The sequence below is a fragment of the Tachysurus vachellii genome, chromosome 13 (assembly GCF_030014155.1).
Source record: "Tachysurus vachellii isolate PV-2020 chromosome 13, HZAU_Pvac_v1, whole genome shotgun sequence".
NCBI lineage: Eukaryota > Metazoa > Chordata > Actinopteri > Siluriformes > Bagridae > Tachysurus > Tachysurus vachellii.
Genome location: NC_083472.1, coordinates 6,872,875 through 6,892,500, shown reverse-complemented (window position 1 = coordinate 6,892,500; position 19,626 = coordinate 6,872,875). Strand labels below are relative to the sequence as shown.

General features: G+C 37.1%; 3 protein-coding genes across 3 annotated transcripts; 2 read left to right on the top strand and 1 right to left on the bottom strand.

Moving 5' to 3' along the window:
• Positions 1-2,282: 2,282 nt before the first annotated feature.
• On the top strand, positions 2,283-5,262 carry isg20 (interferon stimulated exonuclease gene). Its single transcript, XM_060884985.1, has 4 exons — positions 2,283-2,388; positions 2,873-3,474; positions 3,655-3,852; positions 4,571-5,262. The coding sequence occupies exons 1-4, from the start codon at positions 2,334-2,336 to the stop codon at positions 4,757-4,759; spliced, it is 1,044 nt and encodes a 347-aa protein (XP_060740968.1). The 5' UTR covers positions 2,283-2,333; the 3' UTR covers positions 4,760-5,262.
• Positions 5,263-7,212: 1,950 nt separating this feature from the next.
• rlbp1b (retinaldehyde binding protein 1b) lies at positions 7,213-11,025 on the top strand. The gene is made up of 8 exons (XM_060885204.1): positions 7,213-7,255; positions 7,616-7,707; positions 8,456-8,584; positions 8,719-8,923; positions 9,055-9,233; positions 9,365-9,523; positions 10,432-10,542; positions 10,640-11,025. Exons 2-8 carry the CDS (start codon positions 7,696-7,698, stop codon positions 10,766-10,768), a joined length of 924 nt encoding a protein of 307 aa, XP_060741187.1. The 5' UTR covers positions 7,213-7,255; positions 7,616-7,695; the 3' UTR covers positions 10,769-11,025.
• A 188-nt stretch (positions 11,026-11,213) lies between these two features.
• abhd2b (abhydrolase domain containing 2, acylglycerol lipase b) lies at positions 11,214-18,299 on the bottom strand. Its single transcript, XM_060885205.1, has 11 exons — positions 18,212-18,299; positions 17,650-17,716; positions 17,339-17,566; positions 16,911-17,086; positions 15,514-15,681; positions 15,004-15,187; positions 14,797-14,889; positions 14,031-14,132; positions 13,622-13,691; positions 13,425-13,509; positions 11,214-12,258 (listed from the first exon to the last, which is right to left on the bottom strand). The coding sequence occupies exons 3-11, from the start codon at positions 17,548-17,550 to the stop codon at positions 12,056-12,058; spliced, it is 1,293 nt and encodes a 430-aa protein (XP_060741188.1). The 5' UTR covers positions 17,551-17,566; positions 17,650-17,716; positions 18,212-18,299; the 3' UTR covers positions 11,214-12,055.
• Positions 18,300-19,626: the final 1,327 nt, after the last annotated feature.

Below are 19,626 nucleotides of genomic sequence, written 5' to 3'. Positions count from 1 at the left end.
AGTGTGTATGTGAGTGTGCGAGTGTGAGTAAGTGTGCGAGTGTGTCTCTGTGTGTCTGTGTGTGTGTTTGTGTGTGTGTAAATGTGTGTGTAAGTGTGTGTGTGTTCCTCGTATGTGAAAACATAATTGGCAATAAAGTGTGTGTGTGAGTGTGTCTGTGTGAGTGTGAGTGTGTATGTGTGTGTCTGTGTGTCTATGTGTGTGTGTGTAAATGTGTGTGTATGTGAGTATGTGTGTGAGTATGTGAGTGTGCGAGTGTGGAAACTTGGTATGCTTCATCAACGACATGTTCTGAGCGCATCTGATCGGCTTGACCCCGTGTGTGTGTGTGTGTGTGTGTGAGTGTGTGTGTGTGTGCATGTGTGAGTGTGTGTATAATAATAATAATAATAATATAATAATATTAATAATAATAATAATAATAATAAGAAGAAGAAGAAGAAGAAGAAGAAGAAGAAGAAGAAGAAAACTAACGATAACAATAGGTGTCTACGCCCCTTCGGGGCTTGACCCCTAAATATAGCTGCAAGCAGCGATACCGGGGTCAAGCCGATCAGATGCGCTCAGAACATGTCGCTGATGAACCATACCAAGTTTCATAGCGATATGGCATTGCATTCGTAAAATACTGAACTTGACGTGAAAATTCAAAATGGCCGACACACAAAATGGTCGTCCGAAAACTGTTTGGTATCATTTGACTCTAACACCTCCTTCATGATTTTAGACTAGTTTGCAGTAGTTATAAGTTAAAATAGCTGTTTTTAAAATGTCACGAAACGTTGCATGCTAATAATAAGAAAACTAACGATAACAATAGGTGTCTACGCCCCTAAGTGTGTGTGATAAGTCTGAGTGTGTGTGTAAGTGTGAGTGTGTGTGTGTGTAAGTGTGAGTGTGTGTGTAAGAGTGAGTGTGTGTAAGTGTAAGTGTGTGTAAGTGTTTGCACACTTACTCACACTCACACACTTGGTATGGTTCATCAGCGACATGTTCTGAGCACATCTGATCGGCTTGACCCCGGTATCGCTGCTTGCAGCTATATTTTTTATTTCTTTCTGGAATCACAGAAGAATAAAATTTAACATCACCGACATTTAAGTTCATAATTGTTCGATTATTCATCGTTATTATTAGTTTACTTTACAAGCTCAGTGTATTAAGCTGTTTGTCTGTCATTTATATTATGTGTGTGTGTAAGTGTGTGTGTGTGTGTGAGTGTGTGTGTGAGTGAGTGAGTGTGTGTGTAAGTGTGAGTGTGTGTAAGTGTGAGTGTGTGTGTGTAAGTGTGAGTGTAAGTGTGAGTAAGTGTGAGTGTGTAAGTGTGTGTGAGTGTAAGTGTGTGTAAGTGTGTGTGTGTAAGTGTGTGTGAGTGAGTGTGTGTGTAAGTGTGAGTGTGTGTGTAAGTTTGAGTGTAAGTGTGAGTGTAAATGTGAGTGTGTGTGTAAGTGTTTGTGTAAGTGTGTGTGTAAGTGTGTGTAAGTGTGTGTGAGTGTAAGTGTGTGTGGCTGTAAGTGTGTGTGTGTGTGTGTATGTGTAAGTGTGCGAGTGTGAGTAAGTGTGCGAGTGTGAGTAAGTGTGTGAGTTTGAGTGAGTGTGTGTGTAAGTGTGAGTGTGTGTGTGTGTGTGTGTGAGTGAGTGGGTGTGTGTGTAAGTGTGAGAGTGTGTGTAAGTGTTTGTGTATGTGTGTGTTCCTCGTATGTGAAAACATATTTGGCAATAAAGGCCTTTCTGATCCTGATCCTGATTCTGATTCTGATGAGCAAAGGATCCAAAATATGCAAGAATTTAGTCTCTAGGCCTTACGAGTCAGCAGTTATGAACATGAACATAATTGGATTTTGGACTGTTGGTGGCGCTAGAGGGTTTGAGCTAGACACACCAAAGTTGCTATGGTAACTTCTAAGACTGGCCTCTACGTGTGCCAAATTGGCGGAAGAGGGATAATAATAATAATAATAATAATAATAATAATAATAATAATAATAATAATAATAATAATAATAATAGACGCCTGAGATACCGAGGTGACCCGAGGCAGTTCGGATAAGCGGTAGAAAATGAATGAATGAATAATAATAAGAAGAAGAAAACTAACGATAACAATAGGTGTCTACGCCCCTTCGGGGCTTGACGCCTAATGATAATGATATTAATAACAATAACCACAACAACATCAACAACAACAACAACAACAACAATAATAATAATAATAACTGTTATTTTTCATATCATTAGTATAAAATAAATTTACACGCTGCTTTTGGATGTGATTGGTTCAAGTGTAACCATCCAATCAGAGCTCGTAAAAAAACGACCAATCACGTTAGCCGATGCTGCTGCGTGGTTTCCTCAACTCGTTGCCGAATACACGTGTCTACTGTAGAGGTACGTTTTCACCTTATATTCCCAAAATACACACTTACATTAACAGTAACATGTACTTTACTTTGAAACAGTAACATGTACTTTATTTACAACACATCACTGGTTCACATAAGTGTCTACATATATCTTATATCATATAACTAAGCAACCTATGTGCGTGTAATTGATTGCTGCTGTCGTCATCGTGGTCTAAAAAAAGGTATAAAAACAAATCCTTTGATTTATCTGGAGTCCAAAACAAGAATAAATGACCTATCTCGTCTTTCTTATTTTTGCCACGATGCTAAGATATTTCTGATTATATTGCACACCTTTAAACTGTCATCTGATGGATCTTTAGACTATGGAGCTCACTGGTAGATAACATTCTAGCTATAATGTTACTAGTTATTTTAAAGTATTATTTAATAATTAAATGATCAAATTACGTATGAAGATATTCCAACGTGTCATTGTCCTGTTGTTTTTTTCTGTTTTTTTGTAGCCCAATTAGTCATGTCAGCATTAGGAGCTCTCAGTAACAGCATGGCTGCCCAGACTACATGTGGTCTCAACACTGATTCTGCTCTCTGCTCAGTATTCACAAAAACATCCAGAGGAAAAGCCAGTAAAAAAAACAAGAAGCGTATCATGGGACGTCAGAATATCTGCCAGGGACTCAAACGAAAGCTGGAGCTTGGGTCCTCATACTCTTCACTGGAAGGCACACAGCCTATGAGGGAAAAAAGGATCAAAACCCTTGTTAATATGAATGAACCAGAATGTACAGGTTCACTGAGTGACAGCTGTGATGTGGACAGTGGTTTCTCATCAGAAATCAGTCCTTCCACCAGTGGCCGGAGTTCTCCATGCTTTGATGTCCAGCCCTCCATGCTGCTGGCCATGGACTGTGAGATGGTGGGGACAGGTCTAAATGGACAGTTCAGTGAACTGGCCCGGTGTAGTCTGTTAAATTATTCTGGAACTGTGATCTATGACAAGTATGTCCTTCCTATTCGGCCTGTCACAGACTACAGAACACGGTGGAGCGGCATTAAAAAGGAGCACTTGATAAATGCTTTGCCCTATGAAGAAGCTAGAAATGAGGTACAAAGTTAATTGTACGTTTAAATGATTAGATGGTTTGCACTGCAGGTGTTGCAGATGTTTTTGGTAATAACATTTATTGTGTGATGTGTAATATTTAATCTTTAAGTTTAATTGGTGCTTTTTGTTCAAATTGTAAATATTAATTAGTAGTATTAACTAACATTAACTCTGTCTTAGATTTTGCAGATCATTAAAGGGAAAGTAATAATCGGTCACGCTCTGTTACACGACTTTGCTGTCCTGAAAATTAGCTTACCGGATCACGTAGTTAGGGACACTTCTACTTCTCATCTGCTGCGAAAGTTGTATGGTGCTTCTTCGGGATGCATATCTCTAAAGAAACTGACCAGGGGTCTTCTCAACAGGAGCATACAGGTACAAATTATTCGTCTTCTTTACTAAGACAAATACAAATGCCATGGAAAATAAATCCACACTAGTGGTAAATAATATGATGGATACAATGAGTAGCCTTAATGTTTAAATATATGACTTTTGTTTGTTGGCGTGAACATTCAAAACATGTTAACAATCTAAAAACACAGTAGCAAAATCAAAAAGCCCACCATAACTGTGAAAATTTCAACATGAAATTAATAAAATAAATAAAAGCAGAAAAGGGTGGGTAATTTATTAAGCTTCACACGCCTGTTGATGGCACTGTGTATAACATCACAAGGAAACATAATTGCACTTTATTGAATTTGTTCTCTATACACCCCTTTAGATACTTAACAATTAAAATCATCAGAAGTTTAATTTTAGGCTCCATATTTCTCACTGTACTGTAGATATCCTTTTAGTACTCTGTTTTCCTTGATCTCTTACGTGCGTGCCCTTTTCCATTTCTCTTTCCAATTTCGTCTTGCATTTTCACATTTACTTGTAGTGATATCGTTTTTGTTTGAAATTTTGATTTGCTGTTTTTGGTTTGGTTTTTTAGTTACTTCATGGTCCTTATACTACCCACACAATACACATACATGACCGCTCAGTAAAGAAAAATGTCTCTCAAATGCAAACAGCCATGTGCAAGTATAAGCACAAGGTTATTCTTATAAAATATGTCTATGGTATTTTTTTGTTTATTTAGGATGACAGCACTGGCCATTGCTCTGTGGAAGATGCTCTTGCTGCCCTGGACCTCTACAAGCTGGTGGAGGAGGAGTGGGAAAAATCTTTACAGCCTCAAAACTCAGATCCAGCCACTGACTCGACATCTCTGGAGCACTACATGCAGGATGAATACTGGCCTGATAGTTTAACTGACTGCAATGAATGAGAGACCTGTATGGCATTGAAACTTGGACTGAAACCACACTGACCTTGCATCTGTCTTCTGTGTGGGCTGGAGGCAGACTTTCCTTTTGTGATGAATCTATAGGAGATTGTGGGTATGTCTGAGTGGTAGCACTTTGGCCAACCTTACTGGTAACCTACTAACATTATAGTCTGTCAGTTTTAAGACAATTTAAGACATTTTAAAATGTTCAAAACAAGCAATTTGTTTAAATTCCTTGTTCATCTTTATGGTTGTCGCAGTTCATGGCTACAGTCAAATTAGCCAGTTTGCTGTTTCTGTTCCTTTTTTGCACAAGGAATAGCTGCATTGCTTTAGTAATGACAAATGTTCTTAAAATGACCTCCAAACTACATTACACAGACTGTGTACACTTGATCTCATATGAAATGTCAGGTTACTGTGATTTTTTTTTTTTTTTTTATCTTAAGACATGATGTAACTCGTGTACATTTGATAAAGATTGTAGAGTATTTATAATTATATAAAATATACATTTATTAAATGTTACATCCTACTTGATATTGTCTTTTGTCTTAATCATTTTGCTTTATTGTCAAACTATTAGGTGTTGATTGCTTTAAGTAATATAATATAATTTTTCTGCTGTCTGAGAGGTATTATAAATAAAACATTTGTCAACTGTCCTTTAAGCCCAACACCTATGCTCACTGTCCACTATTACATTTACGTTTACGGCATTTGGCAGATTCCCTTATCCAGAGTGACGTACAGAAGTGCTTTGGAGTCTGATCAGTGAATATACTAGCACTGGTTCACAAGGTTACAGACTTTGGATACTGTCAGCCTAAAATTCTGAATTATAGCACAATTTATTTGTTTATTTTTAATAAACACATAAAACAAACATGGATAAGGCTCCTGGTGGTCCAGGGGGCAGGATCCTGTTCTTTCGCTGTAGCCCAGGTTCGATTCCCAGGCAGGGAGCTAACAGAGCCTCCGAAGAGCTAAATCGCTGCCAGTTCCAAGCCTGAATAAAACGGGAGGATTTCACCAGAAAGGGCCTGTGCCAAAGGATAAACAACATCAAACAAACATAAGTTCTAGTTTAACTGTTTCAGGAAGAGGTGGGTCTTCACCTGTGACTCAGCTGTTTCAACATCTCAGGGAAGTTTATTCCAGAACAGAAAAGAGTCTTGATGTATATGTATCTTTAACCCTGAGAGATTTTGGGACTAGTCGAGCAGTGCTAGATGGGAGATGGGAATTAGCATAGAATCTTAAATCTTTTAAAAATCAAATGCATATATATTGTTATATACAAATTGATATATATTGTGTATACATATTACCTGTATACATCAGAAACATGTAGAAGTTACAGTAACTTCACCTCCGATTTAATCACTACTGTAATGTTCTAAGCTAGTTCTCATTCACCTTTGAGCCACAAGCTGGATATTTAGCAGTCTTGATCTCAGCTGGAATGGAATTACAAACAACACCTGATTGTATGAAATCCTTCTGACGCCTCCACTGTAAGGGCTACAGATTGCAACTATGCTATAGCAGCTTAATTTAAAGCTGGAAATTCTTACCCATCCTGTGCTGCATCCTGAACAACATGACAAAGCAATAAATAGGCAAAGAATCTTCGCTCTTCGCTTCGAATCTAAGCTGCTTCACTGAAAGGGTTTCAGTGAAGCAGCTTAGTTTTCAGGGTTAAATGCTTTGTGTCAGCTCACTTTTCTAGCTATTGTACACCAAGTCCAGCTTCCCTGGTGACGGAGTGTCCTACACGTGTCTTCCAGAGTTGTGGGCAGCACAGAGAACAGCATTGTCCTGCCAATACCGTGGCCTTAGACACACAGTCCCCCTCTTTGATAGGCTAAATCCTGATTTACAGGATTACAGCTCTGTTCCTTCTTGCTTCAGGAGGAAAAATGTAATGACATAACATGGGAAAGAATGGAATTTTAGAGTTTAGACTATAGTAAACCCAGTTTAATTATTTATTTTTCATCAGTAATATGATATATATGTATGTATATGTGTATATCTATCTATCTATCTATCTATCTATATATATATATATATATATATATATATATATGTAAATAAATATATATATATATATATATCATATTATTGATGGTTTGGCAGATATAAATGTGCACTTGTAGTGGCAACTGAGCATGTGATCCATTGTGACCCTGACCAGCTTAGAACGTTTTCTGAAGATGAATGATTAACGACCTCAAGGATTCGGGTTTTGGTAGTTCACATTAGGATTTGGGTAAATGAAGCCATCCTTGGTTCAATGTAATTGTGCACATCTTTAAACTGATTACTATTGGTCACTCGTTTCACTTTCCTCCAATTATTTTTGTTCTTATTAACATAAACTTTGCTCCTCGTAATCTTGTGCGATGGTGTTAATCCAGAGGGAGGTGGTACCACTACAAATGGACAAAGACGGCAAAATCTCTCCTCACTACAGTGTTGTTGACGTGTGAGGTAAGTCATGAGAAAGCTTAGCAGTTTTGTGTGCTAGATTTTACTGACACATTGCATTGGGATTTCTTCTAATGGCATGAATAAAAAGTTGTATTAGAGGAGAGTAGAAATATATGTAAATAGTCCAACAGGTTGTGAATGTAAGGTCAGTTTGATTGTAAGATTTTATAATGAATTATTAAGCATTGTAAATATTTTGAAGGCATTGATACTTGCATTGAAAAGAGGTTTATACTGGAGACACATCATGGTGGATATGTACCAGAGATTTGTTCTGAGTGACCTACTATATAGGTTTGATTTTTATCTGATTAATACCTGAATTTTTTTAATCAATACTAATTAATATTTTGTTATTAGGTGCAATAAGAACGCTCTATAAAGGCACTATCCTGGTACTACTTCCAGTTTTCTCAAGACTATTCTTTTCTTCTAGATCAATGGCTATTGTTGTAAGTACATTTTTCTTTATTGTTCCTCACTCTCTTTATATAATATACTAAACAATACATGATTAGAGACAGTGAAAGGTTGAAGAAACTCATTCATTCATTCATCTTCTACCGCTTATCCGAACTACCTCGGGTCACGGGGAGGCTGTGCCTATCTCAGGCGTCATTGGGCATCAAGGCAGGATACACCCTGGACGGAGTGGTTGAAGAAACTAATAATTGTTAAAATTATGAATATTTAATATATATTTAATAATTGAAAATAATTGTGCTGAGAATCAGGATTAGTTTATCCTATCATGATGTATACAGTATTATTGATATAAAAGACTAATCATGAGCTTGGTGCAAATAGTATTCGTAATCTAATCCCACCTATATGAAATCCTTGGAATTTCACTTTTACATGTAATAAAAAAAATAAAAAAAAAAAGCTGAGCTATTTTCATTTTTAACAGAACAACATGTATAGTATAGTATAGTATAGTATAGTATAGTATAGTATAGTATAGTATAGTATAGTATAGTATTCTAAAGTAATGCAGAATTTCCCACTCTGAATGCACAGTAGAAGCTGCTAGCTGTGATCTCCGAGAATAGTTCCCTTTTTTTTTTACCCAGGCTTTACTGAATTCATGTGAGCCAGCTTAGTGTTTCTTCATACTTATGGTCATTATTTGGGCCTGCTCAAGGAGGAGAACAACGGCTTTGGATTAGTGTGTTTTTCCGAGCTGGTGTCTTTGTGCAGGGTGGAACGTTCCGCATGGTGTCAGAGGAAGAGCAGACACTTAGGGCCAAATTGGAGCGCCTCACGGTCAAAGACCACGGGCCAGTGTTTGGACCTTGTGCCAAGCTCCCTGACCACACTGTGCAGAAGGTATGTTTACAGACTCACAACAGTGCTTGTTATCTTCATGAGATATTAGTTTCAACATCTATTTTATTATTTCCATCTATTTCCATTGCAACCACTGTTTTATATACAGCTGTGATGTTTACTGGTCATTGTAGGCTAAAGATGAGCTGAATGAGACAGAGGAGAAAAAAGTGTCAGCGGTGAAGGAACTGAAGGACATCATTAAAGAGAAGGCGGACAGTGGAGATGATCTGGCCAAAGCAGTCCATGACATGTTCAGTGAGAACCCTGATTCCATGTATATTAGGTTCATTCGGGCCAGAAAGTATGATGTGAACAGAGCTTTTGAGCTAATGAAGGGTGAGAATCCTAACAATCCTAATAGTAAAGGTCATATGGCATTCATAGTCCTCTGTAATTAGCAATGTACAGTGTCTGGAGTCAAGAACGGTGGAGCAAAACATGATCGATAGAACTGTTACTTGCTTTAGGTTACGTGCGCTTCAGACGAGATTACCCTGAGCTCTTTGAGAACTTAAGCCCGGAGGCTGTACGCAGCACCATTGAAGCCGGTTACCCAGGGATCCTCTCTAGTAGAGACAAATATGGCCGTGTAGTACTGCTTTTCAACATTGAAAACTGGGATTATGAAGAAATCACCTTTGATGAGGTAAGAAATATTTTGTAAGTTTCTCACTTTCAGGAAAGTGGGGTGAGTATTAAAATGATTCCTCTTAAATGTTGTGTATTTGCTGACTTCAAGTGAAATTCAAGAGAAAAACTGTAGCTTTTTTGCTGTAGATCATCCGAGCTTACTGTGTGATCCTTGAAAAGTTGCTGGAGAATGAGGAGACTCAGATCAACGGATTCTGCATTATTGAGAACTTTAAAGGCTTCACTATGCAACAGGCATCTGGTATGAAGCCCACAGAACTGAAAAAAATGGTAGACATGCTTCAGGTAATTTCCAGAACATGTGGCATGTGTATTGTATTTAAACTGTATTTACACAACTTCAGAAATCAGGCACTTTAAATATTCTAGATCAGTTTTCTAAAACATTTGCACATACAGTACCTTATTGCTCTACCGTTTTCTCCTGAAGGAAAAATTCACCCTGAAGAACCTTCATATTGGTCTTCAAAAGCATCCAATACTTAATTTGTAATGCTGTCCAAGTTTACATATTTAGAATTTCATTAATCGGCATGTTGGTGTGCTTTCAATTAGGTAAATAGTTTTCTGCATTACCCACAATGCTGTTCAAATACCTGCTAAAAATTTTGCCAGTGGAATTTAGCCTTTGCTTCTTTTCCATCTAAAGAGACTGTTGCATTGGTGCTTTTAGTCTTTATCACTTTATTTCTGACCACCTCTTACCCCGTCATCTGCACAATCAGGTTCCAAATGAAACAACTTTCATTAGCTGGATCTCTTCTGTCATACAGCTGCACTGCATTCTGGGATGTTGAGTCCAATTTTTGCTGTCTACATTATTTAGTTCTGTTTTGGATTTCTCACTAATATGATGTAGGATCATCAATAGAAAATAGTGGGTGAAAAAAAGAAGGTCTTGTTCTCTTTTTTTAGGAGCAAACCTGACTAGAAATGTCCCCTTGTGATGACAACACTGCAGATAACTGCAGATAATCTTTTCCTGGGAATAAATAGAATTGAGCACATACTGAAAAATTAGCACCTTAAACACTAAATCCATCTCAAATATTTCAATCTAAATATATTTAAGTGTTTCAGGGTGGAGTTTTGAATTAAATCAGGACAGAAATTATATTTGAATGATAAGAATTATCAACAAAATTTCAGAACTCCAATGTTCTGAATGTATCTCTCTTTCTTCCCTGGACAAGGACTCTTTTCCTGCTCGCTTTAAAGCAGTGCACTTCATCCACCAGCCCTGGTATTTCACTACCACTTATAACGTGGTCAAGCCGTTGTTGAAGAGCAAACTCCTAGAGAGGGTGAGCATCTGAGAATCTCTAAAACTCCTCTTAGTATAATAACACTGTTGCATTGTAAAGGTCTGACTGAGCATTTGTCTGTTTTATGTGTCTGAAGGTATTTGTCCATGGAGAAGAACTGGAGAGCTATTACAAGGAGTTTGATGCTGAAACCCTGCCTGCAGAGTTTGAAGGGAAGGGTCCCAACTACGACGGCAAGGCAACAGCAGCGAAACTATTTGACTGAAATAGACAGCTTTCAGGACATCCTTCTGTAGGCACTGTGTATGATTTATTGTTTTTATGATTTACAGCATACAGAATCAGTGCGTGAAAATAAGTGTGTTTGTTAGTGATATCCAAAGTGAACTAAGCAGTGTGAAATGAGATAAATAATCAGATTACATAAAATGTCCTAGGTTCTTGACTGTTGATATAATTGGCCTGATGGAATGAGGTAATTATGCAATATCTGTTTAGTGGAATTACATCAGTTAAAAGCAAAGACAAAAAAAAGTCATATAAAATAGTTTACTTTTCATGAATATTTTAACAATTTATTTGTGTACCTGGTGTACACTACATTATTAAGCTTGTTCCACAGCACAATAAGATTTTAACAGTTTGAACCACAAGAACATGTAGCTGTATTTACATAAAGATCTATGTACAAATGTAAAGGACTTGGGATGGTCAAAGATGCTTGATGCATTTAACTGTCCACTTAGTCACTGAATGATGTAGATTGTAATCATAATAAAAAAAAAAAAGAAAAAAAAAACTCTATTGTGATATACTTTTTGACTTGTCTTTTCTGGAGTTTAACTCCACTGTAAGTAACAAAATGGACACAAATGGGCACAAAATATTGACCTATTCTATGTCCACTTAGGAATCTGAGTCAAAAAATTGATCTATTTTAGTTTAAATCTGATCCCGTGTAAAGAATAATACACGACAGGGAATGCTGTTATAGTAAAATAATCAGCGCTGGACCAGTATAATGGAACAGAGTTACAATAATCAAGCTAATTGTTTTGTCTTTTTTTATCCATTTATAGTTACATTTAATGTTGTGAAAAATCCATAAACTAAGTTTGCTTCTCTTTAAACTGCATTACAGCAAAAATTCAACAGCTTGGTGGCATTTCAAAGTGAAATCCTTTACATTCTGCCACACAGCCACCAGAGGGTGACACCGTCAAAGGAAAGCAGAAAGCAAAAAAAAAACCCAACTGAATTTCAATCTCATCAGATCCATCTTCTAAGAATCAGTTTCTCATTACCAGCCTGCATAGAGTAGCAGCAGCAATCTCAGAGCCACAGATCCTCCTACCACTGAGTGTGCATTTTTAGACAACAAGTCATTGTATTAATGTTTCCATCTTATTAAAAGAAAAGAAGGTTACAATTAATTTTTTAAATGCACTTTGTGTTCAGTATACACTTAGAAAAGTGAGTCAGACATTGAATGCATTTTAGTTACACTTATGAGTGAAAAGAGGAGCATGCTTGCCGTGGAATTTTGCCTTTGCTAAGCTTTGCCTTTGAGCTCTGTACAGTCCAAAGCTTGGTGGTAATGCGGGTTTTCCTTCTTCCTCTGGCAGATGGCATTGGCATACTTGATGATGACTTTGTCCATCCAGGTAAGAGGCTGAGGGAAAAGCATGGCACCCTCAAAGAAGCCCATGTGCCCGCCGTGCTGCGTCAGCACAAAGATTACATTCTCCTTTTGTTCTATGGGGATCAAGATTGGTTTAGTAAATTTGGTATTAGTACTGTATGTACCTGCCAAATACTACATATAATAATGCAATACCGCATAAGGTTTGATTAAAGAGGGTATCTATTCACAGGCCGTGGCTTTACAGTTTATCCTAGATCCCAAAGTGCTTCCTGTCTTTCAGTTTGCTGAAAGAAACCCATCAACACTCAAGTCAAGTCACATGTACTGGGGTGCAGCTATCTCTTTCTAGCCCTGAGTGTCACAGCTATCCTCTGTGCAGGATGGAAGTAAATGGACATGTGATTACAGAGCCATATGCAGCCCCTGACAAAAGGCATGCTGAATGAGAGATGAGAGCTGTAACATGACAATTGGCCCAGCGGTTAAAAAACACACACTCTGAAGCTTCCTGTCATCTCACTGCACTCGTTCTGTACCACGGAGTGCATTAGATCTGAAAAGCTGCACTCTGGAGAAAAGGTACTCAAGTGAATCCTTAGAGGGAATCAGCACCAACACCTGCTGCTCAATAATTAGGTTAAAGTAAATAAACCTAAAAAAAAAAAAAAAAAAGTAATCAGAGCTGTATATTTATATATGACATTTATTTGGAACTTTATCATACAGATAAGGAGGTCTGTCTGCAAATGATCTGCCTATACTCAGAAAATAGAAAGTACGTGATATCCATTGAAATGGATAAAATGGCTTTGGTGTCTGTAAATACTTTAGGTCACAGTGCAAATTCCTGTGGGACACGCAGACAGGACATAATCTGATCTCAGTCGCATTGACTGATAAGATCTGTCGGGAGAACGGAAGCACAGACCGTGCATAGCATCTAATAAATAATCACACAGGGGCAAATGGATCGCATGGCCCTGAAAAATTCAACACGAGCATCTGAGCAGATCTTATGCAACACACACAGTTTAGAGACTGAGTTTGGAAACTGATTGTCTAACGGAGTGTTGGGGGAAAATGGCTCTTATACGCTTTGCATTTTTACTATTGGTACAATGCTGACTGAAATAAATATTCTATGCATTTTTATTGATAGATTTAGTCTTTGGAATATACGTAATGCTTTTTTTGTTTGTTTGTTTGTTATTTTTTAAATACAAATGTTATATGAGACACATTTTCTTATTAATTATTAAATTTTTGGAAATATTACCTGCTAGGGTGTGAGGTATAGTCAGAAGAGACTCATGGACAAGCGGGTCATCTGATGAATTAATCACGAGAAGTGGGACGTTAACCTGACAAGTGCAAGATAAATGACATAACCGTTATTGTTGTCCCAAGTAAATTACTTGCAATAACATTGAGTATAACTATTCTGATCTCTTTTTAATAATACACTTTACTTACATTGTGAATGTAATGGACACAGCTTTCCTTCTCATAGAATTCTTTTAAAGAATTATGATCATGAAACTTTCTGAGGAAAAATAAGTGAGAGACAGGCAGTAACATACACAAACTAAAGAGGATACACTATCAAAGCTTTAAAGCTTTAGCAGATATTCTTGCCATGACATGAGCATGAATGGATCATGAATACGCTGATTGTCAGCAAAGGAGTTTTCCTTGTTCCAAATGCTTTAGTAAATCATCCCCTTGTTGTAAAGCTGTTCTTGAAAAAGACTAACTTCAAATATTCTGTACAGCTAAAACAGACACAAACACACAAAATACTAAAAGACACCAATGCACCCAAAGCACATGCTGATTAAAAAAGATCTGTAATTAAACTGGAAAGGCTTTAATCAGATTGTACCTCATAATGCGGTCATCAATCTGCGTAAGAGATGTGGCCATGTAGAGACATCTTAAATCTCCAACGTCCAGTTTGCAGGACTGTGGTCCAAACAAGCTTTTTCTTCAAGTGAACACACTAATGTTACTTCTAGGCATGATTATAATCACATTCAGTGTCTCAAACAGTTACACATAGACGTTTTTATACTTTCCACCAAACGATTGTTGAATATTTTCTATAACAACATGGATCGAAATAGTAGTGGCAGCAGAAGAAGTAAATTACGGTGTAAATTAATATACTTGTTCATACATGTGATGGTTCCTATATTGTAATTATAGAATAACTAATTCACAAGGACTTGTAAAGCATCTGTTAACAAAAATTATAATAAAAAATAAAAAACAAATTTAAAAAATCTGCTGTTATTTAACAAAGAAAAATGTATAATGGTCACTCTGGCAAATCTGTTGTTTACAGCTTCTCTGTAATGTCAGTGTGTGTAGATTTTCTTGTATATAATACATGTAAGTCATGAGGGAATGACTGTTTATATCTGATAGTGACTAAGTGATATCAAATATCAGTCTTTCTAATATAAATTTGTAAACTGTATGAATTTGCTCTGGGATTGGAGGAATGAAAGACAGAAAATTCTGTCACAGAAAAATAATCAACTCTAGTATGATGACAGTATCTCATACTACCCCCTGATTATTTTTTTTTATAAAAGCCTAGTCCACATGCCTTCTTTTGTTTTATTCCTTTATTTATCAAAGCTTACTTGTGGGACAGGATGATCTTTTTCATATTGTCAGCCATGAAGAAGTTATAAATCCTCCTGCACTGGCCCCACTGTAGAAATGTTTCATGGGCCCTGAAAAAAAAAGAAAGAGAATATGAATTGCATTTAAAATTATCGCTGATGAAAAACAAAAGTCATATTCATTCCTTAAACAGATGCACTATGCACTAAGAATTAAAAACTGACCTCTGAGCACAGTAGCCCTGACAGACACTGACACAGCACAGAACCCTGTCCTGATTGGCTTGGTTTTCTCCCAGAAACTTACACACAAGGTTCCCACCTAGACTGAAGCCCACCACGATGAGCCAAGTCTGGGGCAATGTACGTTTGATGTAGCTAACCATGGCTGAAAACTCCCAGGTACAGCCTGTAGCACAGAAATACACAGATGTATCCAAAAATGGGAATGTCTTAGCTGTGTATAAAAAAAGGAATGTTCATAATAGCTAGAGTTTTCTTCCCTGTGTGATAGCTATATATGGTTAAATAAATAAAGACTGCTAGACCTATTACTAGAGTGTTACATCATTACCTCTCCAAATATTTCAGACTGTAGAATTGCATTTATCAAATAGCCAGACACCCAGACAAAATAGAATGCCTGTCCACCAACGTAATGATGACATAGGTATAAAAGCTTGCCAAACAGTTGTTTCCCATGAAGGTATTTTATTACACCAACAGTGCTCTTACCATAGGTGAACATCCGTGGGGAGGTGAGTTCAATGTTTGGCAAAGCTCCCAGGTGGTTAAGTACAGCGCATCTGTAGCCCTGCTTCTGGGAGTAATCCACAAAGGTACGGATATAATGCGTCTCACTGTGGTTACCGATCCCTGGGCAGATCACCATGGTTATGTCATCTGCGAGCATACACCACACAAGCATTTAGCCATGTGCTGCACAGATCTCCATTATGATCCTCAAAGACCCTCTTAACACACCGGAACTTCAGAACTGGCAGTCTACAGCCCTTAAAAGTATGAATTGAACGTTTTGACATTTAGTGTTACCTTTATTTAAACTGTACAAACATATTGATCATGCAACTGTGTTGTGTGGTATACGGCAGGCATACATTGTTTTATTTTCTTTAATATGTTACATGTTTAACTGAGTCTTGTGTGACCTCAGTTTTAAGCATTGCAATCATGTGTGCTTGGAAAGCCAGTTCTAGCAGTTCTGCTGTGCTTGTGGTCTTTTCATACTTGTGGAACATGTGCAAAACTGTGTAAAATTATAGTGCAATATCAAATGGAATTGGACCACCAAGGAATGCCTGGTCAGGTGAATCCAGGTTCCTTTTGAAACATACTTATGGAAGGATCAGAAATCAGAGTTTCTCTGTTTGGGGTTGAGACCACTGGTGGCAGTGTGATGGTGTAGAGATTGTATATATAAGCAGACATGTTACCTATGAAGAACCTGACATCACAACATATCTGAAAATTGCTGGGTTTAACCATTGTCTTACAAGCCAGACCTCTAGGAGGTAACTTGACTAACATCGTAGATTGCCCACCACAGACCTTTTTATGTAGCCCCTCAGCAATCACACAAATCATTTAAATGTAAATCTTGTTTACTCAACTTCTTCATTCAATCACTTTTGAAGACTTTTCTACATTTTAGACCAGTGACTACATCCTACTCTGAAAGTGAGTTCTAAAGCTTCACTTGCACTTCTCTGGACACTCCAGTATAATAATACACCATGTCACAAGGGATGAATTGTTGGATCTCTAGTTTATCATGCATTTTTGGAATGAGGTAGAAAGGTCTATTCACAGCTAGATCTGCAAATCCTTTCCTGCTGGTTTCATGCAATTCTGAAGGACAAAGGAGGTTTGACATCCTACTCAGTTGCAATACCTACTAAACTTTGTTAGTATATTAGTAATGTATGCATAAGCTCTTATTGTCTGAAATGAGGGCAATGCAAGCTGTAATGTGTACTAACCAGTGTGATAAATTCTAAGCATCATGCTCATATTTTCACATACTGTTTGGATTTTTGGATCACTTAGACCTGGTCATCTTCCAGAATATTTGTATGGTATTCATTTGATATGGTTTAAATAAATAAACTTACCACCTGTTACATGATCACCAATTCGCTCAAAAAGGTCAAACGTGGCTGTAGCTCCATCATGCATTGGAAGAAACAAGCGCATGCCACAGGGCTGAGGAGAGGACAATCGACCCATCCTTCCATAGAGCACAGTTTGAAAATGTCCACTCTTACCCCAAAGTAATGGTGGAACATACCTTCAAACACAAAAATATATTATTTTTGATTGTATCAGATTCTAGGCCAATTGATAAAGGTTTGGCTAAAGGTTATGGGTTTCTTTTTATCTCATACACTTTACTTAATTTAACTTAACCCCTAAGAAGCCCTAGTTTCTAACATTAAGGAAATTACAGTAGCTTAATGATTAAGTCGCTCCAAAGCATCAACTAAACATCAAAGATCAACTACGCATTGGAACAATATATGCAATACATGTGAAGACTCACTCTTTTGTTAGGATAGAGCAGGACTTGAGCAGGTACTGATTAAGAGGTGTATTTCGACAGGTGATTTTAGGGGCTGCTGAAGGACTTGTTAGGTTGAGGCAGCGCACTATGATGTACAGCACAGTGGCTACTGCAGCCAGCTTCATGCCATCAAAGACAGCTGGCATCTCTGGTCTGAGGGTCTGGACATTTCGTTCCACATGGACATCCATAATGAAACCTCTAACCCTGTCAATCATAGTCATTTTTTTTGTGTTATAGCTGACATTTGCCATTAAAGAACTTGTTTTTTGGAAACTTTTGAAATGTACCTGATAAATATGCAAATATGCTGCAGGTCCTCAGCTATACTTCTTAATATCTTAATTGGTGCTAGTTCTGAAAAAAAAAGAAGACTGTATTGATGGTGATACATATCCTGTAACATTTGTAAGGAAATATCAGTTGCTTGCTTGTGTTAATTATTTATCTTAAGCCCTCATACTATATAGCTTATTTGTCTCCAGCTAAAATTATTATACCTATCCAACCTGTCAAATTATCATTGCAACCTTTTCTTTGTTAGATCTGACAAGTGTTAAAGAAAGCACATTTATTACATATGTTTTGCCTTTAAAAAGTTTAGAAATGTGCCTGATAGTTGCAGGTCCACTTTTTCTTAGTGAATCAAGTGTTCTGGTTAAAATTGAGATATGTAGAAATGCATATATTAATACATGGCTTGTATATCTGATGCTAAAGAAGAATTAATAGCTAGTACACTAGCAGTTACACAGTCCACACTGGTCCAACTCCAGATATTTTGAGTACTAGACTAATTTAAACCTTCAAAGACAGCATGGATGAATTCAGTGAAATAAAGTCAGTACGCACCGTTTAAAGATCTCGGAGGCTCGTGTTTGTAGTATTAGATGAAATACCCAGGCATGAACTCTAATAGGACAGTGTTAAGCCATCACAGACCTATTCAGACTTAATACGAACACACAGCTCGAGCGCAGATAAACACCGGTTCAGTTGCCTAGGAAACGCCTAGACGCCTCTGATTGGAGCGCAGAATCTACCACGTGTTTAACCAGGTAAAGTATTTACAGGTTACAGGTGGTAGGTGGTGAATTTCAGAAAGGTCACTATACACTAACTGGGTAGTTTAAAAGTTGAAGATGCATGCGTCTATTTTATACTCACATTCAAACCCCATCATATAGATGCACTTTGGGGGGTTATAGTTACTGACTGTAACCCATTTACTGCAATGCACAGTATTTTCTATCGCTATAAATGAATAGGGACAACCATGATGATGCATTAACGCATAGATATCACAAGGTGGAGACAAGGAGCTGAAATTGCCCCACAGCTAATGTCTACAAACGTCTGTAAGAAATTGGCTCACTGACCACCTATTGAAATACATCAGTGCATGTAATTGAGCTAATCTGTAAAATCAACCCAACTTCATATGTATCATTACTATTTTCTTGAGTCTTGTCAATACAATCCTAGATGGTTAAAGACAAGATCCAGCCCCAGGTTTTTTGCCTAGCCAGTATCCATTATATGATTACAGGACAATCTGACTCACTTTATATTCAATCAAATCAGGTGAGATTGGCTAAATGGAATGAGGACATTAAAAAGACTCTCAGACAGAGAGCATGGAGTGACATTAATGACCATTTTTTATGGACCGACTTTCATTATGCACTAAATTGAGGTCCAGGCATGCATACACATAATGTCTCTCCCTGTCTAATAGACTTATAGAGTTTGTGTGTGTGTGTGTGTGTATATATATATATATATATATACATATATATATATATATATATATATGTTTTTTTTTTTTTTTTAACACAAAACTATTAAAATATAAAAATATATTTTCACAATGACTATTTAGCTTATCTAATTTCTAATATTTACATATTCATCATTTCCCACAGGATTTTTCCCACCCAGCTGTGATTTTACCCACAGCCCTTTATAACTAGTTATAGATGTATTTTAATGTCAGTTAAATAAAAAAAATTCTGCCTTTCTGATTTAGCTAATCTATTGCATAAAATAATGAGTACAAATGATCAGCCCTGCTGTTATCATGGTCCTGTTCAGGTTCTGGTTCATTCTTGTTCATCAGGGAAGACATGAACAACTGCAAAGTGTATAGTTACCATATAGCTACTAATTATTTATTATGTTGTGTATGAGTATGTAAATGTGTATGTTGACTGTTTTTAATAGTGTGTTCGATGTTGCGAGTTGGGATCAAACACCAATAAAATTCA

What these genes read in the sequence shown, in the direction of transcription:
- isg20 (XM_060884985.1), top strand. Translation starts at nt 2,334, where the DNA reads ATGCTGCTGCGTGGTTTCCTCAACTCGTTGCCGAATACACGTGTCTAC. An exon ending in TACACGTGTCTACTGTAGAG is followed by an intron (nt 2,389 to 2,872) that starts GTACGTTTTCAC and finishes GTTTTTTTGTAG; the next exon opens with CCCAATTAGTCATGTCAGCA. An exon ending in TTCTCAACAGGAGCATACAG is followed by an intron (nt 3,853 to 4,570) that starts GTACAAATTATT and finishes TTGTTTATTTAG; the next exon opens with GATGACAGCACTGGCCATTG.
- rlbp1b (XM_060885204.1), top strand. An exon ending in AGCTTTTGAGCTAATGAAGG is followed by an intron (nt 8,924 to 9,054) that starts GTGAGAATCCTA and finishes TACTTGCTTTAG; the next exon opens with GTTACGTGCGCTTCAGACGA. An exon ending in AAATGGTAGACATGCTTCAG is followed by an intron (nt 9,524 to 10,431) that starts GTAATTTCCAGA and finishes TCCCTGGACAAG; the next exon opens with GACTCTTTTCCTGCTCGCTT.
- abhd2b (XM_060885205.1), bottom strand. Translation starts at nt 17,550, where the DNA reads ATGGATGTCCATGTGGAACGAAATGTCCAGACCCTCAGACCAGAGATG. An exon ending in CAGGGCTACTGTGCTCAGAG is followed by an intron (nt 14,890 to 15,003) that starts GTCAGTTTTTAA and finishes TTTTTTTTTCAG; the next exon opens with GGCCCATGAAACATTTCTAC. An exon ending in ATTGATGACCGCATTATGAG is followed by an intron (nt 13,692 to 14,030) that starts GTACAATCTGAT and finishes ATTTTTCCTCAG; the next exon opens with AAAGTTTCATGATCATAATT.